The 25,944-nt window shown below is 34.8% G+C and overlaps 1 protein-coding gene across 9 annotated transcripts in view; it reads right to left on the reverse strand.

Moving 5' to 3' along the window:
* Positions 1 to 1,204: 1,204 nt before the first annotated feature.
* Positions 1,205 to 25,944, reverse strand: part of SH3GLB1 (SH3 domain containing GRB2 like, endophilin B1) — a 39,681-nt gene continuing 14,941 nt past the window's right edge. For 3 of the 9 annotated variants that reach the window (XM_016955960.3, XM_054684637.2, XM_063817180.1), the window contains 7 exons: positions 25,158 to 25,286; positions 22,129 to 22,262; positions 20,402 to 20,494; positions 10,124 to 10,213; positions 9,636 to 9,736; positions 2,356 to 2,584; positions 1,205 to 1,664 (listed from right to left, as the gene is read on the reverse strand). In XM_016955960.3, coding sequence (XP_016811449.1) covers positions 1,557 to 1,664; positions 2,356 to 2,584; positions 9,636 to 9,736; positions 10,124 to 10,213; positions 20,402 to 20,494; positions 22,129 to 22,262; positions 25,158 to 25,286 — 884 coding nt within the window. In that variant the 3' untranslated portion in view covers positions 1,205 to 1,556. 9 annotated transcript variants of the gene reach the window in all.

Genomic DNA, 25,944 nt, shown 5'->3' on the forward strand with positions numbered 1-25,944 from the left:
TGTGAGTTAAATTGTCAACATGTTTACCAAGTTCTTATTAGGAGCTCTTAACACAAAATTTTTAAATGGTGTTTAAGTATTCATTTTTTTAAAAGTACCAAAAAGTATCATTTTAATAGCTTAACATTCCCTCAATAAATGAACTATACTTTTCTACTTCATGCTTAAGTTAGAGTAAATTGCTTTAGTTGTCAGAATGTGCTATGCTATCTTGGTTACACATCTTTTTATCTGGAACAGTTCTTCCCCAAACCATCTCTCACTCCCAAAACTGGAGTTACATGACTCCCAAATACAGTACCTTGTATTTTCCCCATCACACCACGAATCCTACTATAGGATAATTGCTTAATTTTCTGTATCCTTTAATGGTCTTTAAGCTCTGCAGGGGCAAGAACTGTGTGCATATTGTTCAGGACAGTATTCCCAGTTGACCAGCACAGTATCTGGCCCTCAACAAATGTTTGTTGAATGAATGAATTAGAACAGAAGTCTTAACATGGAAACAATGATTTATAGCAATGGCCCCAACAGCAATTTTCTAGCTTCCAATGTGTCACTAATAATTTCATTAGTATGTGTTTCATAAGCAGAGATCTTCATCAAGATAGCCTGTGTTCATTAATAAATTTTCAATGTTTTAATAGTAAGCTCAGAGTGACCCAAAATTTATTTTGTTCGTATATAATTTATAATGTAGTTGCATTATTCCGTATTTTTATACAAATCTGCTGTTCAATAAGAACACATTCTCTTTACTGTACCACAGTATGTTATGAGTGGATCCAATCCCAATTATGCATTAAATTGTGCCAATTGAATAATCTTAAAAACTTTATGTTTAATGAAGTAAATTTGTCCTAGATTTTCTAGAACCTTAACTACAAATTTATCAGAGAAATACGGTATTGCTTTTCAAGAACTAGTTGTTCTTAAATTTAAAAGAAACCATTCAGTAGTGTTTAAAAAACCAAACAACTCTGAAAATAACCCATCAAAACATAATATCAAAATCATTTGATTTCTGTTGGAAAACCAGGTAAACATAGTTTAAATGCGTTTTTGTCTATGAAAGCATTCAGAAAATTCTACTTTTCACAGAAGAGGTTTATATCCTACAGCTCTTTTTAAGACCGAAAGTTTAAAATAAATTTTAATTTTATTCTTTGGCTATTATTTATACCTAATAAATGAGTCGCTGATATCAATTCACAATAGATTTATTTTACATAAAAGAAAAAGCTTGCTGTTAATGAAAAATCCAGTAGAAAACAGTTCTGCTTTAAGTTGAGGCTCAAAAGTAGAAGCTGCTTATTAGTGAAACCTCAATAAAAAGAGAATTTTGTAAGAAAACATTCTTGGCATGAAAGCTCTAACATAAATTCTGTAATGAAATATTTACCATGCAACTTTATTGGCAGAAAGGCCAGTTTCTGATGGCTGGTATTTTCAGTCTCTTAACACATTAACATGGAAGATACTTAACCTGCTTTATTTAGAGTTAATTGTATATAAATACAATGTCATGATGGGCAACCTTTCCATAGTCCACCTATTTAATTGAGCAGTTCTAAGTAGGTAATTGGCACCTTGCCCTTCTGGTTTCCCCTTTCCCCCATTAGCCAGTCTGAATCCATTCCAACAACACTGAACACAGTGATCACCTGCAAAATAAAATACTTCCAGTTATTAACTACATTAAAAAAATAAACATGTAGAAAACCAATCAGATTTGTATTTAATTTGTTTAAATTATTCACCAAAAGGACTTTAAACGTTATTATCAATTGTGCTGAAAAACAAAGGATTTATTTATTATTATTAGTTTTTTGAGGCAGGGTCTCACTCTGTTGCCCAGGCTGTAGTGCAGCAGCATGATCACGGCTCACTGCAGCCTTGACCTTTCGTGTTCAAACGATCCTCCCACCTTAGCCTCCTGAGTAGCTGGGACTACAGGCGCACACCACCATGCCCAGCTAATTTTTCATATTTTTTGTAGAGATGAGGTGTCGCTATGTTGCCCAGGCTGGTCTTGAACTCCTGGCCTCAAGTGATCCCACTGCCTTGGCCTCCCAAAAGTGCTGAGATTACAGGTGTAAGCCACCATGTCTGGCCTAGATAAAGGATCTTATTGGAGGGAGTTTTATACATCTTCAAGTTATTTGGCAGTTAAAAGTTTTAAATATTTCTATGACATTCTATTAAAGAATATTAATTAAAATTTTATGTTAATATAACTATCTGTAATCTATGAAACCATTTCCAAATAACTAATGAGGAATTTGCATTTTGTTATAATATTAGAAGGTATGTCAATTCGTGATGTATTTTCCTTCTCATACCCACAATACTCACCTCATCTGCCAGAAGTGATAATTCAGTACTGTTTGCTGCATCATAATCATAGAGAACCCTGGCCTTTCTGCTGCCACTACACTCCTTAAGGTCACTGAGGTTGGAAGGAGAGGTGATTACTAGGCCACTTGTTGAAGCCATGGCAGAAGAACCAATCGCATTTGGCAAAACTGATGGTACAGGTGTCACAGAAGTCTGATTGTTGTTACTAAGATAATTGGATGGAAAACTGTTGAAAAGAAAGCAGCGAATTATCTATTTCCAAGTGACTAAAGCTCCTTAATACCACCACTTGGTGGCGCTGTTTACTTTCTACCACACTTCACATTGGAAAAGATTTATAGATATTAATAATACGTTAATGACAAAGTATATCTATCTTCCTTTTCCCTCTTGGGCCAATTATACTAGAGACAATTCAGGTGGTATTCAAATATAAATCCTTGAAAGTCTGTTTCAAAACTGTCCTTATAATATTAAGTTAAAATTAATGGCTATACTTTTTTCCCCAAAAAACTTCCATTAGAATGTTTTAATCTTTTCTTTATAAATTACTACATAAAAATATTGATGAAAAACTACTTAAATATTAGATACTACAAGTATGAGGCTTTCTTAATTTAATTCTTTGAGAAATATTTGAATAACTAAACCTTTTTTTCATAAACTGGTCCAATCACATTTTCCTATTTAAATAAAATATTTATTGTCATTTATATGTAAGTATTATTTACTTGTATCTACATGTTCAGCATGACTATGAGAAGCAGAAGACGTAAGATGAAATGATACTATTCCCTTAAGGACATACACACATAGTGAGAAGGTAGACATTCAAATAATATGACTGCTAATTATCTCAATGAAATTGAAGACTCAATGGTAGAATAGGACAAATTTCACAAGTTCATTTGTGCTATTTTTTAGAAAAATTTTCTATTAGAAATTAGTGATTTTTGTGATTAATGTGCTCATAAATAATTTGAAGATAATTAGAATTTTCAGTTTATTTTAAGGCTAGTTTCCCCAATAATAACAAATAGAAAACAGTACAAAATAGCTGGTCTGACATCATTCTAATTCAACCATTTCTAAGCTAAAAAATTATCTACAAAAATTCAAAGTTTTAATAAATTCATTAAACTAGAAAAGTCCTCTTTTCTCTTCACGAGCACTATACCATCTGGAAATCATTTCAGTCATCAGCAAAATTCCCTGTATCCTTAACCTCTTCTCTAAACCTTCCCTTCATCCTCCAGTGCTAGCGTTTATCTCCCACACTCCTCTTTTATCACTGAACCTAGAGGTCAATGGAGGAGTCTTATGTCCTTCATCACTGTTTTTAGACTCTTTTCCCTAAACAATTCTAGCCAATCCTTCAACTTCATGTTATTCAACTATACCACATCATCTTTTCCTCCCACATTATCATATTTTATCATATTACATTTTATCATATTATCTTTCCTTCCCATATTACATTTTCTTCATCTATTGTACCATTCCCAACTCTTTAAAAAAAGAGATACCCAGTATCTCTTACTGCAATCACCTACAGATGCCTCATTCCCTTACTTTCATTTCTAGAAGATTTTATCACCTGGCTCACTGACATTATCTCTTACTTAATTCTTGGTGACTTTAATATCCAAATGGACAATTCTTCCAACCCTTTAGCCTCTTAGATCCTCGAACTCTTCTCTTCTAGTGACTTTATACCTGATCCTAGTTCAGCCACCTATTCCCACAGTCACATCTAGATCTTACCAATTCCAGTAACCACAACCCTTCCAATAATAATAGTTTCTACTATCCCATTCTTTGACCATCGCCTTTTTCTTTCAAGTGCTCTCACATCAACAAGCCTACCAGGGTCTATGATCCTACCAACACCTTCTTCATGTCCATAGTTAATTATTAAAATAACTCTTACATATGCTCTCATTTCTTATGCCACTCACTTCATGGTACTGATTTGGTAAAAACCTCCCTATTTACCTATTCAGTATCCATGCATCTACTTTAACAGGAGAAACACAGAAAAGCTTTGTTTTACATTCAATTTATGACTAGGAACCTCAAGTGGGTCCACATGCCACCTGGCAATGATACTACATTTCTCTACTCCATTCACTTTCACTTTCATTCCCCTGATGACTATTTCATACCCTCTTGCCCATCCTCAAAATTTCAGCAGTTCTCCCCATAACCATTACACTCAGTTGATGAGCTTGCTTCCTTTTAACTGAGAGGAAAAAAGAACAATCAGGAACTCCTTTTTTTTTTTTTTTTTTTTTTTTGATACAGGAGTTCACTCCTTTTGCCCAGGCTGTAGTGCAGTGGTTCAATCTCGGCTCACTGCAACCTCTGCTTCCTGGGCTTAAGCAAGCAATTCTCTCGCCTCAGCTTCCTGAGTAGCTGGGACTACAGACATGCACCTCCACACCCAGTTAATTTTTGTATTTTTTTGTAGAGACAGCTTTTCACCATATTGACCAGGCTAATCTCAAACTCCTGAGCTCAAGTGATCTGCCCACCTTGACCTCCCAAAGTGCTGGGATTACAGGCATGAGCCACTGCGCCTGGCCAGGAAACTCTTTAATGAGCTGTCTATGCTCCTGATGCTAATTCCTCCATATGTGCACAAAATCTCATCCTTTTTTGCCTCTCTAGGGTATCACTCTAGCAATTCTTCCCTTTCCCTCCCACATTATCATATTTTCTCCACCTAGTGTATCATTCCCATCAGCTTACAAACATGCCCTTATTTCTCCTATCTTAAAAAACAAGCAAAAAATTGCTAGACCCCACTTTCTCCTCTGACTACTGCCTCATTCCTCTGTTCCCCTTTACACCAAAACCCCTTGAAAGATTTACGTAAACTTACAGTCACAATTCCTCTCCTCCGAGTCTCTTATATTACAAACATTACTTTGCGCCTACTGTTTCACCAAAACTACTCGTCAAGGTTAGCAATGACTTTAATGTTCCTAAATCCAATGGTCAATTCGTAGTCCTCTCACTTGACCTAGGCAGTGACCATTCTTTCCCACTTTCACACATGTTCACTTGACTTCCAGGCCATACTCTTAGTTTCCATTTTACCTCACTGCCTCACTCGTTATCATCTTCCTTGCCTCGTTCCTCAACTCTCTATGCTAGAGTACTTCAGGGATCAGTCCTTGATCCTCTCCTTTTCTCTATACTTACTCCTTTGAGGGTTTATCTAGTCTCACAGATTTAAATATCTTTGATATGCTGACAACTCTCTAATTATCTAATTCACCCTGCCCCCAATCCAAGTCCAGACCTGCATATCCTAAAATTGCATACCTCCACTTAAATGTTTAAGAGACATCTCAAACTTAACATATTTAAAACTGGGCTTCTAATATAACTGACATACTTCCCAGACCTCCATCCCTGAAATCTTTGCCTCCTCTGGCATTCCCCATTTTAACTATCCACAACTCCCCATTCTTTCAGTTACTTAGGTCAAAAACTTGCAGATGGGCGTGGTGGCTCACGCCTATAATCCCAGCACTTTGAGAGGCTGAGGCGGGCAGATAGCCTGAGGCCAGGAGTTCAAGACCAGCCTGGCTAACATGGTGAAACCCCCTTTCTACTAAAAATGCAAAAAATTAGCTGGGCATGGTGGCGCACACCTGTAATCCTAGCTACTTGGGAGGCTGAGGCAGGAGAATCTCTTGAACCCGGGAGGCAGAGGTTGCAGTGAGCCGAAATTGCGCCATTGTACTCCACCTTGGGCTGGAAGAGTGAAACTCTGTCTCTAAAACAAAACAAAACAAAACAAAACAAAACCTTGCAATAATTCTTGACCTCTTTGTGTCCAATATACATACAGTCTGTCAAGCAAATCCTTCTGGCTTTAACTCTAAAATACACCCACAGTCACGCCTGTAATCCCAGCACTTTGGGAGGCCGAGGCGGGCGGATCACAAGGTCAGGAGATCGAGACCATCCTGGCTAACACGGTGAAACCCTGTCTCTACTAAAAATACAAAAAATTAGCTGGGTGTGGTGGTGGGTGCCTGTAGTCCCAGCTACTCGGGTGGCTGAGGCAGGAGAATGGCGTGAACCCAGATGGAGGAGCCTGCAGTGAGCCGAGATTGCGCCACTGCACTCCAGCCTGGGCAACAGAGCAAGACTCTGTCTCAAAAAAACAAAACAAAACAAAACAAAACAAACAAAAAACAAACAACACCCACAGGCCCACAGGACCTGACCACTTCCATCCTACCTACCACAATTACCCTGATCCAAGCCACTGCCATCTTCTGACTGAATTACTGACTACATTATTGCAATAAGTTTGAAACAGATCAGTCAGCTTCCACCCAACACCTATCCTCAACGTGGCAGCCAGAATGATTCTGTTAAAGCCTAAAATTATGTCACTCCTCAGCTCAAAATTTCCAAAGGCGCCTCATCTCTGAGTAAAGACCAAAGTCGAAGCCCTATATGTTTTGGCTCCCCGTTTCCTCTACTCGTCTCTAGCCAAGCCCTCCTTGCTGTTCCTTGACCATACCAGCTATGTCATGCCCTCAGGGTTTTTGTACTTGCTGCACCCTCTACCTGGAGCATCTTCTCTCAGATGCCTGCATGTGTGCTTTCTCACGTCTTTCTCTACTCCCATCTAAGTAGTTTCCTGCTATATTTTCCAGTACACCATTTTCACCTTCTAATATACTATATAATTTATATACATATTGCTTTTCTGCTCCCTTCTGCCCCCATATAGAATGTAGATTCCAGGAAGGCAGGAATTTTGATTATTTTATTTATATACTATATCCCCCACATCTGGAACAGTACATTTTAAAAATGAAAAGCAAATGTTTCTCTGATGGATAAAGGGTGAAATAGTTTTAAATATAGCTTTTCCTCTCTAAAGTTAAGACCACCTCTCCTAGTATCCTTTCCTCAGTGAACTCGGTTCTTCAGTAGGGATTAAATACATACATTTCTGAAGATAAGAAAAAGCTCTATTTATATGAATATGTATATACACATGGCTTTTTTAGTTCTCTAACCATATTTTACTTCCAAATCTACTAGTATGATTTTAGCCTTTGATTAGCCACTGAAGTGTACCTATGTCAATTTTGCAGAGTTAAAGATTTAAAAAATGAACTGAAAGGCCACTTTTACCTTCTAAGAACTTTTATTGATACGTTAAAAAATCATAGCAATTACTCATTCTATAAAAATGTCAATTAAGCCACTGGAGCTTGAAATGCAAAAGCCTTCCAATTATTAAAAAAATTGCTAATCTTGTGACGAGTACTTCTGCTTTCTCATCTTTAAAATATGGATAATAATAGTACCTACCTCATTTGGTGGTGAGGATTATAAAGTTAATAATACACATGAGGTGTCTGGAAGAGCACCTATGCACAACTTAAGCTCAACCAAAGTGATGGCTGTTATTCAGTTACTTCTACTACCTGTTGGTACTGTTATTGCAACTATTAACAATACAATCTGGTTCTATTCTTCATAAATAGTTTTTGAATGTGTTAGTGTGAAGCTGGATGATTTGTGAAGTTCTATATTAGAATATTTCTATGTATTATCTTAAAAAGCATAACCTGCAACAAATTAAAGAGATAAAACTTCCCCCAATGTCATTGGTCATTAGCAATAATATAATTGAGGGTGGAGAGACAAGCTAGACTTTCTTTTCTAGAATAGTAGCACTGGTTTTACTTTGTATTGCTGGAGCTTATCTCAAAGAGCAGTAATAACGCAACAACTGGATTTTGTTTAAATGGCCAAGTCCTAAGCATAGTGTGGCTTTAAGTAGAATGCGAGTATAAGCAACCCCTATGCTGCACTTCCAGAGTTTCAGGATAAAGTGGAAAAAAGTACTAAGGCTTCTTGGGCTTAAAATAGTTATAATGATGTGAAGATAAAGTGCTGTTCTGCCTTGAGATATTAACACCACTAATAAAACCTCAAATATATAGTTATGTAAATGCTCCTGTATATTCTATTAAAATAACTAATGATTAGGCTACCATTCATTTTTGAGGTTCAAAATTGGTTTCATGGATGTGCTCAATTTTATTCTAGGCCAAGTTTTGAAGTGTTAATGTGCAGAAACAAACACCAAAGTGACTTTATTTACCTTATTCCTTGAAACGATTTTTTGATATTCTTCCTTCAAATGCTACATATCGCTCCCCTGCTTTAATGGTTCCTCAATATATAAATTCCAAACTCCTTACAACAACTTACTTTAAAGGCCATTCGTGGTATGACCCTGCTTAACTCCTCTAGATTCATCTACCATTCCATTCTTGAACACTATGCTCCAGCCTGAATGGACTACTATCAGTTCCCCGAACTTTCCCTACTCTCTTTCTTCTGGCTTTTTTATATACATATTCTTCCTTGCTTAGAATATTCATCCCTGTCCCTCTCTTCATCTAGATTATTCCTACCAAGATAACTTCACCTGGGAAACTCTGCTAGATGTACCTCAGTCACAGTTAGATGCCTTCACAATACCAGGCACCTTCTGCTTTTCTGCCTACCACATGGCCTGTCTACCAACGGCTTGCTTTGTATTTCTACCTAGGCTAAGTGTTGTGAGAGCAGAGATCATGTTTGCCCTAAACATTACTTTATCTTCAGTGTCACCTTATAATGTGAGCTCCATAAAGGCAAGCATCTTTGCCTGTTTTGTTTGCTGATATTACCCCAGAATATGTAACAGTGCTTGGCACATGGCAGATAGTCAATAAATATGTGATGAATGAGTGATTGAGCTATGTGTTTTACATACTGTCATTTTGCTTTGAAGTATATTAACATACTCAAAATAATCACATCGGTAGATATGAGGTCTTACGAAATATTCTAAAACTTTTCTTTTTTTCAATATAGTAAACAAATGAGTAATGAATAAGTATAAATTAGTTTATCTTTAAGGGTAACTGTCAATTTAATTATATCTTCCTCAACCAATAGCAAAAAGTATTCAGTAGCAGGAGAAAAGTGAACTTGAAACACTTTTAACCTTACAGCACTGAAAAGGTATTCACTTTTTCTCATCCCTGTTAACATGCCTGTGCCAGAAAAGCTCAAAATATTTTGTTACCTCAGAAAACTGATAATTACTTTCCTTAAAAAAAAGAAACTATTTCTAAGAAAGCTAGTAAGAACCTTTAATTGCTCTAATCTTCATCCTTAGTATTAGTTAATAAGCAAAAATCTGAATTTCTCCTCTTTACATGTGAAAAGTAAATTATCACCTTCCCAGTTGTTTCTGGAGGTCCAACATATACTGGTAACACTGTGCGTAGTAAGTCATCTGGGCTTCTACAAAGTCATTCAGACAGCGAAGGTGATGGGCCTGTGAAGGAAAATTATAGTTAGTTCTTAGCTCTATAGTCGACTTAAATGGCAAATGCAAGGGGGAGACAGACCACAATATTGTACTGAGGTAGACTCACCAGTATCTAACATTTTACTACAAGGCTTATTAAGATTGGCCTTCGTGAATAGTACACTAGCAAACTCTGCTTAGCCAATAAACAACAACATGTATATTTAATGAGGGTGGGAGAACTCAGTGATAAGATGTGAACAACAATTTAAAATATTTATTCGGATATACTGGAAAGTAGAACAATTTAAATTTCCTTGATGAATGACTGAAAAGTTCAGTTTTTCCTCCCAAAATTGCCTTAGGACTACCAAAGTCTTGTTCCAAATGAATTTCCAATGAATGAATACTCACATGTGTACTGCTGATTCCCTCTAGCAGAAGTCTGGTAATCTCTGCTTGACGATCAAATTCACTTTGAGTTATTCTTAATTCCTGTTCAGACTTAAGTAAGAATACAGTTTTAGAATCTCTTTAGAAGACTCAGTCCATCTTATATACACTTATTTTAGATGGTTAAAAAAAAAATCCCCCGAACAAACCTCAAGTTATAATCTGGCAATTCCGCAATTCTGCTTTGTATCTAAAATGGTCCCCTGGTTTCTAGACCTTAGCTTTTCTGTATTACTCCACCTGGACAACTGATTCCAGTACTTGATTCAAAAGAATCTGTTACGCTAAAGCTTAATGATACACTCTTAAGAGCCTACAAAAACTACTAAGAGAAAGCCAAGATATTTTCATAAATTTTCTAGTATCAATTTTGCTAAATTTTACTATTTTACAAAATTTTAAGATGACCAGTTTTACAAGTATAAAATAATATTGCTGCAAAAATTCTCAATTATTACTACAGTTTTTACTGTGAAGTTAAAGAGTCTTCAGTCTCAAATGCAAAAGACTTTAGAGTGAAGCCATAGGATTTTCACCTTGCGTTTAGTTGCCAAACAGTTGTTGCTAGCACCAGTTTTTAGGTTCATTCAAAGGATTCTTTGTCCTACATTTTAAATGTCTTTCTTTCAAATTTTCTTTTCAAACTATGCATAAAAAATGTCTTAAGCAGAATACTATCTATTAAGATACACTAGGGTTTTAAAAAGCTTTTTAAGTTATGATCGAACTTCAATCAGTAGTGTGCTGTTAAATTCTTCCCCAAGAAATAAAAAAAAAAGCTCTCATATCCAGATTTTCATGATATAAATACTCCCACCACAGCTGATTTCCAGCTACTAACGTGAAGTCACACACTGTGGAGCTGGGAAGAGATGTAAATAACAGTATGCCACTACTGGTTTCAACCATCTGATAAAGGAGGCTTACTGCTGCGACAAAACAGTTCACTGAAAAATCAACAAGATCTAAAAATAGCAAATAGTGGCAAAAAACATCTTCTCAAACCTTTAGTCAGAGTTGGTTGTTAATAAGTGGGAAAGAGAAATAAAACCTCACAGCTTACTCAGAATAGTTAGCTTTTCTCCCATTGGGAATTATCATTGGTTACATCATTATTATAATGATAGGTTTGACTAACTCTCCAGCACAAATAGCATTTTCCACCTATGCAAATGATTCATGACATTTCCAAGATGTAATAAAAGTAAAAAAAACAAAAAACAAAAAAAACCCAACAAGGTATGAACTTTTTTCTTTCAGGCCTCATCTCCCTCTCCTCACCCTTTGGTGGCAATAGTTAGTAAACCAGTCTACAAGGAAGTAGCAGCAAAGTAGATAATCAGTTGCTGTAACAGCCCACTGGCAACAAACCTAGCAGAGGGGACTAATAATTGACCTCTAGCTTGGACTTATGGAAATAAGCTTGAATTAGTAAGTCAGAAGTTGAAATTAAATTTACTTGACTAAAACCAGAACCCATGGTGTTTTGATAGCAGGGACAAAGTAAGCTTCATCTGGAAGCTAGTATGAAGTAGAAAAAAGTCCCAGAAGAAAAAAAGAAGCAATGTTCTTCCTAAGGAGAGCACTAAGGAAAACCAATCACATCAATATTACATATGCACTATTAACTGTTCTGCTTGGTTGAATACAAAAGGCTTTGAGTAACAGAAGTAAATACAGTAAACCAAAAATAAATGCACTTCAGAAGTAAACTAGGTTAGTTCCATATAGGTCTTTGATTGTCAAAGTACGGTTTAATTTAATGGCCTTTAGTAGAAATGGCAGAAAAATCCTACTAACTGACATTATTTCTAGGTAAGGTAATAAGCAAGTAAACTAGGTAGCAGATTAAGGTGACCGGGAAGATTGAGACTGAAGTAGAAATAATATTTTAATGCTAAGTACACTGAATAAAAAATATCAAATGATCTCATTAAGGATGAGGGATCAGGCTTCTAGGTTTGAGTAAAATTTAATCATGAAGAAAGGCACCATGTTACAAAGCTTAGGAGGTCCTTCTGTACAATCTAGACTTTAGAGAGGGTAGATGATAGGGAAAAATGCATCTCATTTCTTGAACAAGTTTTAGTGCATATTGGGTGGCTTCAAAGAGTCAAATGTCCCAAATCATCTATACTTCTGGCATATATAACTGATCATAATAACTGATCTGAGAGGCTAAAGGAATTTAAATTAGGCTTAGCATAATCAATTTACTTCGGAAGAAAATGATCCACATTAGAAAGATAGATAAGAAAGGGCTGATATTCTGTCGTCTAAAAAATCTCTAGGGAGAAGACCTTCTACTGCTAAAAGTAACTGCTACTAGACTACATGATAGCATAACATAGGTTAGGTAAGCCAGAAGAGTTTTTTCTAAAATGTAACTGGAAGATGGGCAAGAATCTGTTGGCCCACGATATCAGGATTGGGTATCTGGAAGCCATAAATTTTGGTAATGCTTCTGAGGCATTTGCTGTGACTATCTTGATCAGTGTCGACTACTATTCATATGGCTTAAAATCTTAAAATACTCCAGGAATGTAAAGTCTTAACATTTATACATTTTCATTTATTTATTTTTTTGAGATCGAGTTTTGCTCTTGTTGACTAGGTTGGAGTGCAACGGCCGATCTTGGCTGACTGCAAACTCCACCTCCCAAATTCAAGGGATTCTCCTGCCTCAGCCTCCCAAGTAGCTGGGACACCACGCCTGGATAATTTTGTATTTTTAGTAGAGACAGGGTTTCACCATGCTGGTCAGGCTGGTTTTGAACTCCTGACCTCAGGTGATCTGCCCACCTCGGCCTTCCAAAGTGCTGGGATTACAGGTGTGAGCCACTGCTCCCGGTCATTTATACATTTTTAATTATAAAAATGTCAGAAGTGAGATGTGTAGAAGAAAAAAACCCCTGAAATGCATTTTGATAGGTTTCTTTAGATTTTTATATATATGTATATAATATGTTTCATGAGTTTCTTCCCATGTATTGTATCAATTATTTCCTAAACTTGCTGAGACTGCAAAATCAAGTCAGAAATTTTCTGGCGTATCTTTATGCCAAAGAGGAAGACATTCTAGTTTTTTTGTTCAACCTGTATTCTCTTCTGTGTTGCTCTGCCCCTTTTCATGCTAGAAGTTCAGAGAGAAATCAGAAGCCAGTGTGGAACCGTAACTAAACTGATGAACAGACTCACAAAGGGGGGATAAGAGCATAAGGTAAGAATTTCATACTGGAGATCCAAGTCACAGAATCAACAGCTCTATAACCTATGCATAAAACAGACTGTAAAATCAATCCTACAAAGCCAGAAAATAAAAGTTAAAGTTTATAAAGCTATTGTCAGAGGCCAAAATCATCACCTGTCCTCAGTCCCCAGTGTTATCCTCATGTGGATGTCAGAGTTTGGTAGGCCTGAACATAAGAAGTAAATGAAAAATGCTTCTGAAGACTTAAAAAAGCATTTGAAACAAGTCTGCATTATAATTTTATCCCTTAAATTCTTGTTTAATTACTTGCTTTCCCAGCCCACAGAAGATTAGAAATGGTAACACAGACAGAACTGCTAGCAGCCGTCATACAGACAGCTTCTAGAAGCAACAGTCTGATACTGAGGGAAGAGACAACATAGTCGAAAAACAACAAATCCAACTGTTAACAGTATAATAAATATTCATAATAATGACCTTAACTGTAGTAAAATCAAATACTTGCTATCCTATATTTAATGCAGCAGTAAAATACATTTTTACAGATATTTTCAACTAATGTGACTGGGAAAAATTAGCTTTGGTGCTGGAGAGAACAAGCTTCAGTTACCTAAAAAATTCATCTGTGGCCGGGTATGGTGGCTCACGCCTGTAATGCCAGCACTTTGGGAGGCAAAGGTGGGTTGATCACCTGAGTTCAGGAGTTCGAGACCAGCCTGGCCAACATGGTGAAAACACTGTCGCTACTAAAAATACAAAAAACTGGCCAGGCGTGGTGGCGGGCACCTGTAATCCCAGCTACTTGGGAGGCTGAGGCAGGAGAATCGGTTGAACCCAGAAGGTGGAGGTTGCAGTGAGCTGTGATTGTGCCACTGCACTCCAGCCTGGGTGACAAGAGCAAAACTCCATCTCAAAAAAAAAAAAAAAATTCATTTGTGCGAAATATTATATATCCCATTCTCTGAAGATACAGGACATGGTGTTAACTATATTTTACATTTTAAAAATTGTTATTAAAAAAATCATTAACAAGCATTTCGCCTGCCTTCTATAGTAAGGAACTGTAAGATTACCACTTAGTATAACAGGTATCCAAGATTTATCAGTGTGTGTGCAAACCACATCTCTGCAGCATTGTTCAACTGCTTGGTGGAGCTTCTATTAGCTAAAGAGACCTGAACATATCCCTCATTTTCAGATTTTATAAGGTATAGTAACACAGACTGTGACTGGACCCATGGTTGTTGCCCAATACATATTTACTGAATCAATGTCAACTAAATTCTTGTTTCATAGTTCTGTAGTTTAATAATTTACTTACTTTTGTCACCTCCTCTGCCCAAATCTAGCCAGCATTAAAAATTAGAGAAAAATATAGAGCATGAAAGTTGGAATTTATTTTCTACAACTTAGTATAGAAAAATATAAATATTTGTTTAAATGGCATACTCTTTTTCAGAATCATATTTATAGATTAAACACAGTAGTAACTACATCGGTACAGCTTAACATACTGTGAAAGTATGACTTTTATATGTATCATTGCTATCAATTTTAAAATCTTATGTTAAATCTACAGTTTTCCCAAATTGAGAACACCTAACCTTTCTTAGCTCCAGTATTCTCATCTGGAAAATTAGAGATTTGGACTAAATGATTTCGAATTTCTCATTTAGGTATAAATTCTAACATTTTAGGAAATGAAGCAAAGCAAGGATTAATGGCTGCTGAAACAGTCTTTTTGGAGAGAAACAATAAGCTGGAGATATAATAAATATAAAATGACCAGCTGTAAATATATATTACTATAAGATTACATTAATAGTAAACACAAATGATTAACGAAACAAAGTCCTGTTAATTGTTTAGAATTATGTTTTTACCTGAGACAAAAAGAAAAGCTATGCTTTATATATTAAATTAGCAATGACTGAAATATCCTCACGCTTTTCATTTACCTATAGATAGGACAATGGAAACACATTAATGCATTCTCTTGCTATCTAAGGTAAGCCCTAATTCAGCCAGGGCTTCAGTAATTACCATTAAAAAAAAAACAAAAACAAAAATGCATTTTACATATTCTGTACAATAATCTTTCCTATTACTTTCTGCTTTTGGTTTAATGCTAGTGAATGAAAGCAGCCAATTAATTGCCAATTTATTAGCTGTACTGCAGATCCCTTGACACTTCTAATGAAGTAATATATCTAGAAATAAAATAAAACACACTATATCTATACTTTTTATTGGTTAATGTGCACAAATTGTTGGCTATGTTCAGATTTTACAACTTTCTATTTTACTAAAATAAAAAACTTCTAATAGCTCAAAAATTTTCTCAAACTAAGCTCAACATATACATTGGATACCATAAAACAATTTGCATTCTCTATTCTTTCCCAAGGCTATCACCATTCCACCAAAACTTTCTTAAGTGAGTTAGCACTGGGTGGAAAATAAGCCTGGCCATTACAGGAGTACCTAACCTAATGGGGTCTGTCTTGGCCTGAAATGGCAGAAGAAATTAATTCTATGTTGAGTTTGGGTGAAAATAAGGTAAATCTTGAAGCTACTGAGCAGCAAAGGCAATGTGTTTACCTTACACCTTTCTTTAAGTATATTTTGTTAATTTTCTTTGCCAAAAGTGAAAATATAAATGCCAGCTTAAATTAGCATCTTTTAGTCAGTGCAAAAAGGCACTATATATTTATGTATAAATTCATATTCCAAAATCTGTATTTGGCATAAACACTATATTTGGCAATCAGAACATACAATTTCTTTTAAAGTTCCAGTATTACTTCAGCTAGTATTTTTTCCTTATATTTTTGTTGTTAAAGATAAATGAATACATGGTTCCAATTATTTCAAAATTTTACATGCGGCTAATAGCAAGAGAAGGCACTTTATTCAAGATGTAGAAAACACAGTAGGCCAACAAACCTTCAGCCATTTTACATGCAGGAAGTTGAGCATGTAAGAGAAATTTACCATAATGTTATCTCCTTCAAGGCGAGCTGAGTTTAGTTGCTTAAGTGCATAGTAAGAGACAAAGAACACATTATACCAATGAACACAGTGAAACAAATTACTTCTTCACAATAAATAACACATTAAACAAGTAAAAGAGCCAATCAAATATTTTTTCTACTTAAAAAACCCCCACTACATTTATTTTTCTGTGAAACTGCAAATAGTGGTGCCTATTCATTTTTTTCCCCAAAATTCAAATTTTCAAAACAAAATATGTTGACGCTTGACTTTAAATGAGAATCATTTAGGGAAAATGTATCATTTTTAAAACTGCCAGTTACCTACAATTTTTATTAAATTTTCACTAAGAAAGTCCTACCTAACCCCAAATTTTCCTATTCAAAGATCATTTCTATTTTATGAATTTATGATGCCTTCAACCACATTCTCTTTCAATCAGCCTCAGTCAGGTCTTGGCATACTCTGAAGTCTTAAAGGCATGTCAATCCTTATATTTCTAATAAACCTTAAATTCAAACATGTGTTCTTAAAGGCTATACTGATGGTGCTCTAAATTTATTGAGTTTACAGATTAAAGATTTACACTGCTGTGGAAATGCTTAAGTTTGCTATATGATGTTAAAGAAATATTTTCCATCAAATTTGGATGTCCCAAAATTAACAGAGGTCTAAACCACTAAATACTGCAGAGCTTTGAAATCAGCTGATTTTTATCTTTAACATTACTAAAACTGTAAAATAATTTTTAAGTTTAGATTTAGACTAAAATTGGATTCGTAAATGTAGGTGCCTTATAACTGAAATGCATTACAGTTTTGTATCCCTTAGGCAAAATGCCTGGGACCAGAAGTGTTTCAGATTTCTGGTTTTGGAATATTTGCATTATACTTACTGGCTAAGGAACCCTAAAGTGAAAAGCTCCAATAAGCATTTCTTTTGAGTGTCATAAAGGCACTCAAAGAACTTCATATTTTACAGCATTTCAGATTTCAGGTTTTTGGATTTGGGATATTCAACCTGTAATTATTTTTGTTCTTGCTTCTCTGGTATATTTTATCATATACACAATCTATTTTTCAAAACTGTATTTTTGTTCATTGTGAAACATTAAAGTGGGCTTTCTTTCTGCTTAATTGGTATATTTTTGAGAAATGCCTTTGATGTTGCTTTACCATTCTTCAATATGCTAACTGATAAAACAGCAATATTAGATACAAGCAGAAATTCTTTACTGATAGGGCTAAATCATCAAAAAGTATGATCTGTTATACCTGATTGTGAACTGAGGGCGGCAGAGATTTTACATCATTTATCTATGAACTCCTCAGTACAGTACCTTGCACAAAATTAGCATTTAGTAAACACAGAACTTAAAAAGAGTCACAAGAAACTAGTAAGTAAATTACTTAAAAAGTGTCAATATGGATAGATCCCAAACCTTACTAGCAGAGTAACTAGTTGCAAAACAATCCATGGAAATTTATAAAGACGTGAAGTCAAAGTAATTCTAAGGTCAGATTAACCACTTCAGTTGCCAACTAGGAACCAGGAAATGTATCAAAGAAGGGAAAAAAAAAGCAAACTCCTAGTGATTCTTCAAGTAAATGCAAAGAAATACAGGGGGGAAAAAAAGGATCACCAAATACAGGAATACCTCCAGGCTTTATGTAATAATAAACTAAGAGAACTTTTTCTTCCCAAAGTATTTCAGACTTAACTGCTATAAAGTTTGAAGAAAAATGTGTTGGTTATCTAGGGGAAAAATACAATTAAAATCAGGAAATCGAACTTCCTGTCTAGACTAAAAAAATAGTATTTGGCTATAGTTAAATTTTGCTGTATGTAATACGTAAGTTCTAGAATAGCTGTGTATAAATAAAATTGCTGAACTGAATAAAATCATTTGTATCATCTTTTACTTTAAACATAAATTCCCATAGAAAAAAAACCTTTATCCTCAAAAATACGCAGCAGAGAAAAATTGCCAAGATATTTTCTAGATATCTCAAAAAGGAAACATCTCTCAAAATTGGTCTACTATTATATTTAGGTTCTATATATTTTAATAGCAGTGGTAAAATAATTTAGAAATATTAAAGGACTTTGTACACTGTTAAATCTATATGTGTGTGCTTTCTGGAACTTTTCCAGGTAGAAAAGCAGACTGTCATTCCTGTAATAGTGCTTTTTAAACAAAGTTTTGTACTGAAACTTGGTAACAGTATTTTTATTCCACAATTATCACTGGGCACATATAGGCATCTTGAATAAAGACATTCTGTCCCAGTTAAAATATCTATTTCCAAATGATCCTTTTTTCCTGAGTATGAAATTTCTATCTTTAAAAACTAGTTTATAATTTACTTTTCAAATTAATTATTAGCAACTAGAAACTAATAAAAGAATTCAAGGTCTCCTGCTATCTATAGTGTTCATTTTCAAAGTTCTGATGCTGCAGATAGTCTGTTTAGGGAAGTTTTGTTGTTTGTGATGATGATGTAATGATAAACTGTGAAGTGAAAATGCCAGTAAATTTGGAATTAATGTCTTATCAAAAATAGCTCTTCTCTAGCAGTAACTAATACAGTATCTCCAAAAAAGAAAAAAACCATACACAAAAATAACTTATTCTGCTCATACAAGGTATTAGGGTAGTCTCGTAAGACATTACTATCCAATACCAAGTTAATCAGTTTTAAATTTCACTCTAAACCAATTTTCAACCTTTTTATCTCCCAAACAAGAGAACTATAAGACAGTACCAGCACTGTGGTAATATGCTCATTAAGGCAATGATTCTTGATGTTGGCAGTGGTAGTGACTTGGAAACAGAAGGCAGGGGTAATATCATACCATAGCTCAAATTAAGTATTAACTTGTTAGCTTCTTCTAACAAATTCATACTTGGTTTATTTTATACTATTTTAAAGTTATTCCAATTCAAATCTGATGTTTTCAAATTCTGGAATAATATAGACAGTATAACTTGGATTAACTAAAAAGCTTATAAATAAATCTTTAAAGAAAAATTTAATTATATTTAATATATACCTACTCAATATTCTGAGGTTTTCTGGAATATATACTAGAATTTATTTATCCAAATGAGTTTCCTCTCATTCAACATCGTTGCTTGAAAGTCCATACTGCCACTGTTGGTTTGAATGGTTTTGGAACTATTCTTGGTGAACATTCTTTTAGTTAGTTTGAGCAGTGTGTGGAAAGGGAACTGATCTAATTTTTAAGTCACACACAAGTATTCTCAAACTTGAGTCTCATCTTAATTACTATCTTTTCTGCTATTTCCAATTATAATAAATCTATCTCCAAAAATATTTGCCACCACTGAGGATATTTAAAAAAAATGACACATTAGGAGCTACCATAATTTTTGTTTTTTAGCAGCAGCTGTATAGCTAAATATCACGTGTGTGTGTGTGTATATACACACATATATATTTTATATATATACACATATATATTTCATATATATACACACACATATATATTATATATATATTTTATATATATATATATATATATATATATTTTTTTTTTTTTTAAAGACAGGGTCTGGCTCTGTTGCCCAGGCTGGAGTGCAGTGGCGCAAACTTGGCTCACTGCAACCTCCACCTCCCACACTCAAGAGATTCTCCCATCTCAGCCTCCTGAGTAGCTGGGACTACAGGTGGGTGCCACCATGCCCGTTCATTTTTGTACTTTCTGTAGAGAGACGGGGCTGTGCCATGTTGCCCAGGCTGGTCTCAAACTCCTGGGCTCAAGCCATCTGCCTGCCTCAGCCTCCTAAAGTGCTGGGATAGCAGGCATGCGCCACTGTGCCTGGCCATGAATATCACCTTTTTGATATGACTACTTTGCAGTGATTTGGATGTATTAAGTTCTGATAAATTTGTTTAGAAAGCACAAAAACAAGACCCTAAAGTTAATAGTCTGTATCTTTCATGGTATATTAGCAAAATATTTTACAAATCTTAAAGTTATTAATCAAAAATATTTTTCTATTTACTTACTGAATTTCTAGTTTCTGCAGCTTTTGCCTTTTTTAGTCTCGTTTTTGCAGCATCCAAATCCAGTCTCTTATTTTGCAATAGTTTCCTTTCTTTCTATAAATATAGAAAAGAAAAAATAAAGGCTAAAGATGCTAAAATTCTGTTAAGAGCATACACATTTAAAGTATTATTCCCTAGTAAACATATGTATCATTTGATAAAGATCTATGATTACAAAATTGGCTATAAAGTTACCATTCATGTATCTGCCCCCCCCCCACCCCCTTGTTACTGTTTTAAATTTTAAAATAAATAATTGAAACATTGTAAGTGTTTGGGAAAGATGGCAGGAAATGATGGAAACAAAGGAATATCAGTTTTAATATTTTATGATCCTGTCCCTGCCTTGGGAACATTTGGCAATACCTTTTTGGTTGTCACAATTGGTGGAGGGATGTTATTGGAGTCTGCTAGCCAGAAGCCAGAAATGTTGCCAAACATTCCACAAGACAGTCTATCTTTACAAGGAATTGTGCAGCCCAAAACGTCATTAGTGGCCAGACTGAAAGACTTTCAAATTGTTACAGATTATCCAGAAAGTGCCTAGAAAGAAGGAAGTATACGCCTGGGGCAAGGGTTCCTTGACGCCTGGTGTCCTACCTCAAGGATTGGGTGGGCTGCACTTAATGTGTCATAGCACCAAATGCAACCCAACCACTCCAAAATGGAATTTCAAACTTACAGAATAATGAATAAACATTAGTATAGTATCTTAGAATTCTTCAGGGAATTTCAAGCTTCTGTATAGTATGTAAGTTTATTATAATTCAGTTTGCTTTAGATTCCATACGTCAAATTTCATTGCACTGATAAGCTAATTTTTATTTTATTTTATTTCACTTTTTTTGAGATGGAGTCTCACTCTGTCCCCCAGGCTGGAGTGCAGTGGCACGATCTTGGCTCACTGCAACCTCCGCCTCCAGGGTTCAAGCGATTCTCCTACCTCAGCCTCCCGAGTAGCTGGAATTACAGGCACCTGCCACCATGCCCAGCTAATTTTTTTGTATTTTTAGTAGAGACGGGGTTTAACCATGTTGGCCAGGCTGGTTTCAAACTCCTGACCTCAAATGATCCACCCACCTTGACCTCCCAAAGTGCTAGGATTACAGGCGTTAGCCATCACGCCCGGCTGCTAATATCTTTTAAATCATACTTTAACTTGGTAGTTCTTCTGTCTCAGGCCAAATATTTGTTTATACAGAGACAAATCCATTGTGAACATATTCAAAGTTTCTATAATATATTGTAATAGGAAATCTGCAAATTAAAGTTTGAAGTATTTATAATATAAGAGCAGCTTTGTAAAACTCTTAGAAAATTTTCATTATCACTAAGAAAATAAGTTAAAATCCTAAAAAATGAAGAGCTACATGGTATATATACTATGGTGATATTTTAGACCATATTTTCATAATCATTCCAGGAACTTCTCTATAGATTTTAGTGTTGGTAATGAATGAAAAGGGATAAAGGCATCTCAATAACACTGTAGGACACACAAATAGAGTAAATGTTCAGTAGTCTTTTATTTTGGTTTAATTTTGTGTTCTGGTGAACATGCACCGACCTAGATTATTTAATTTTGTAATCCACTACATCTACACAGTCATTAAGAGGCCAAATTATTCATTAAAAAGTATATATATCTAAATGATTTTACTAAATAAAGGGGACATTTTTCAACTCACAGCAATTGTTTTGTAATCTCCTTCTATAAAGTTTCTTAAAGGAGTAAGAAAATTTAAGGCTGACGTTTGAATCAGTTCTCTGTCTGCTGTTCCAATTCTTTTTTGGGTTTCTCCACATTTAATAAGGGCATTACCTGCAAAGGAAAAATGTTTTTAAAAATCATTGTCTGGTAATATCAGAAAATAAAATCATGTAAAGATAAATCAGCAATTTGGTCTGTTTAAAAGTTAGCTGTAACTTGCTTGCTAAAGTAAAACCAAATAGAATTAACTGTAATTAAGGTAGTTTTATTTTAAAAGTAAATTTAAGAGTATGTGTCTAAATGAAGGAGACAAAGATGAACTTCCTATTGTAGCATAGATAATTGTACCAATTCTACCAATGGGACTAAAGAGGGCAAATATACCCCAAAATATTTACGGTCACAGTCGGCCCTCTGTATCTATGGGTTCTGCATCCATGGATTCAACCAACCACAGATCAAAAATATTCAGAAAAAAAAAAAAGGATGGCTGAGGAGCCAGGCACAGTGGTGGCATATGCCTGCAGTCCCAGCTACTCCAAGCTGAGGGAGGAGGATCGTTTGAGCCCAGGAGTTTAAGGCCAGCCTGGGCAACACAGCAGGGCCTGTCACTATTAAAAAAAAAAAAAAAAAAAAAAAGATGGTTGCCTCTGTACTGAACATGTACAGACTTTTCTCCCTTGTCATTATTTCCTAAAAAATACAGCATAACAACTATTTACACAGCATTTACATTCAGATGATTTAAAGTACAAGGGAGGATGTGCATAGGTTATATGCAAACACTATGCCATTTTATATAAGACACCTGAGTATCCATGGATTTTGGTATCCTCAGGGTGGCGGGCCTGGATCCAATCCCCCATGGATATCGAGGGGTGACTGTAGTTATACTTATAAAAGTATAATGCTTCCAAGAGATCAAGTCACAATTTGTCCTGTTTCTACATCCTTGTAGTTATCATCTGAAGTATCTATAAGTAATAGTTCATAGTGATATCTTAAGTTAAAAAATCCATGCTTTTGCAATACATATACTCTGATACTTAAATAGGGCAAGTACAGTACAAAGTAGAGTAGAAAGAAAGGACACCGCAAGATCAGGGTTCCACTCCTAGTTTTATTTCTCATAAGCTTTAGCTCTAAGGATCTTAATCCCTTCATGTTAGGATACGCTTTGATCTGACTGATAAGGAAGGTAATACGGATAGTAGTTAAGAGCTCCGTCACTGGATACAGACAGATCTTCATTTGAATTACTATACTAGCTGTGACTGTGGATTAATTATTTAACTTCTCCAAACCTGTTTCCTTGTCTTTAAAATGAAGGTAATATAATTTATCTTAAAAGCAGGATATAAATGAGAATTAATATGTAAATATATATACTATATAATGCTTAGCCCATGCCTGTGATACTCAATTTTTAGTATTAATTACTAATAAGGTAATAGGTTCACAAAGCCCAATTCTAGGGTACATTCACTAGAATTACTAGAGGTGCAAACAGATTAAGAAGATTTAAAAGGGAAGAAAATCTAGAAGCCTTTACTAATGTTCATGCTCTGCTAAAACCTTCTTCAGCCTGGTAAAGGAAGGGGCTGCTGGGTTCCTTTCACATACCTTTATGATCCCAGCATCTAACTGAGCTTGGCACAAGTAGGCAATAAAACGTCTGTTTAATGTATAACATTTTTCTAAAAATTAACAGTAAAATTCAGAAATAATTTTATTTTGAAGTTCTAAGCATTTTCAGACTTAAAAATTAGATTTTGAAGAACACAATGTAGAAGTTTCAAAGTTGTGTATCTAAAAAAGCCTGTCAATGGATTAGTGGCATTCAACAATATTTAGGTTATTTCTTTCTGACATAAAGATAACTACTAAAGCTTAAAATTCATTTAATCCTAGAATTTATAAACCATTCTGTAAATCAGAACTATGTGTAGAAATTAATTTAATCTACCTACCATTTCATATCCAAAGACCAGTATCTTGCAGATGTATAAAGAGAATTATTATTAGACATAAACAACAGGAAAAGAAGCTACTGAAATCTGTAATAGTCTCATGTTATGAGAAAATTAGAGTGACAATAAAGATGTGTATGTAACTTTGAGCTTCAGGGCTATACATTTAAAGTCTGTACAGCAACTAATAAAGCTAGTGTAACTAAACCACGGCTATAGAAAATTTGAAATACATAAGAGAAAAACAGAAATGAAATGTAATCCAAATATCCAGAGATAACAATTGTTAATATTTTTTGGTTACTGACATTATTGCAAAATTATAACAAAAGCACTGATTTGTTCAAGAACTATGTGCCAAGTACCTTTAACATAAAATAAGCCCTAAGAAAGCTTTTTTAAAAATGAAGAGACATATGCAAACAATAATTGCAATATCACAAGTATTACAACATAGGTATTGTAAGATCACTGGGAGAACAAGTGAAGAATTCATTAAACTTTTTAGAAGTAAAAAAGATGTGAATTCTCTAAATAAATATATGCTTGAATATATTAAATATTACATTTAACTGTACATATTTGCCTATATTTCTCACTTCATCAAAAATTTTTAACATAAATTTGAAGTTAAAACCAATTCTACTACTATGTTTTTTTTTTTGTTTTTTTTTTTGAGACAGAGTCTCGTTCTGTGGCCCAGGCTGGAGTGCAGTGGTGTGATCTTGGCTCACTGCAAGCTCCACGTCCAAGGTTCACGCCATTCTCCTGCCTCAGCCTCCCAAGTAGCTGGGACTACAGGTGTCTGCCACCACACCCAGCTAATTTTTTGTTATTTTTAGTAGAGACGGGGTTTCACCATGTTAGCCAGGATAGTCTCGATCTCCTAACCTCGTGATCCACCCCCCTCAGCCACCCAAAGTGCTGGGATTACAGGTGTGAGCCACTGCACCCGGCCTACTAATATGTTAATGACATCTCTAATAAATCTAAACATAAAGATATCCCTTATTAGAACTTTTTGCATTTCACTTACCATAAGCTGTTCCTGGGCCAAACTCAGTCCCTGCATCAATCATATATTGTCCCAAAAGTTCTGGGTTGTTTATACGACTTGGAGCTTTTCTATCCAGTTTCTCATAAACAAATTCTTCTATCCTGGCATCTAGGAGAAAGGTTAAAATTACCAATGATTTCTAAAAAGCAAAACTAATTAGAAGATTGTTTTTTTCCCCTATCAGCAGCCATTTGTCATCTCCTAAAGTTAGCATTCATTCAAGCACATATCTTAATAAATAATTTTTTAAATTTTATGTTAGACTATTATATAACTAAAAAATTATATTTTAGAAATTTGATAAAGTATCTTGGCACAAAAGCATTTTAAAATAAAATAAAATTATTATTTGAGTATTCTACAAGATTTTAAGTTCCAGAAAAGGACTGATTAATTCACTTAATATTTATTGAAGGTGTCTTTGCCCTGTTTGTAGCATTTTAACTCTAATTTTTACTCTGAATGTACATTCATAATTTCAAAATCAGGATTTCTGGCTAGGAAAATATAGATATAAAGTACCTGGAAGAACCAAAGACTTACATCTGACAGCTTTAGCATGAGCATTTGCTCTCTCTTTTTCTTGCCTAGAGTCTAAATATAGACACAGGCGCTTAAGGAATAGAACAATCCAGGCTTGGAATAGTCTACAGACAGATCAGCAATATGATGCCTTGGCTTTAGTTTATGTTTAAAGTATACAAGTATATCTCTGAGCATGCATTCACTCAAAAGATTTCATCATTAAAAATAAGTTTAAAATACG

The sequence above is a fragment of the Pan troglodytes genome, chromosome 1 (genome assembly GCF_028858775.2).
Source record: "Pan troglodytes isolate AG18354 chromosome 1, NHGRI_mPanTro3-v2.0_pri, whole genome shotgun sequence".
In the NCBI taxonomy this organism is placed as follows: domain Eukaryota; kingdom Metazoa; phylum Chordata; class Mammalia; order Primates; family Hominidae; genus Pan; species Pan troglodytes.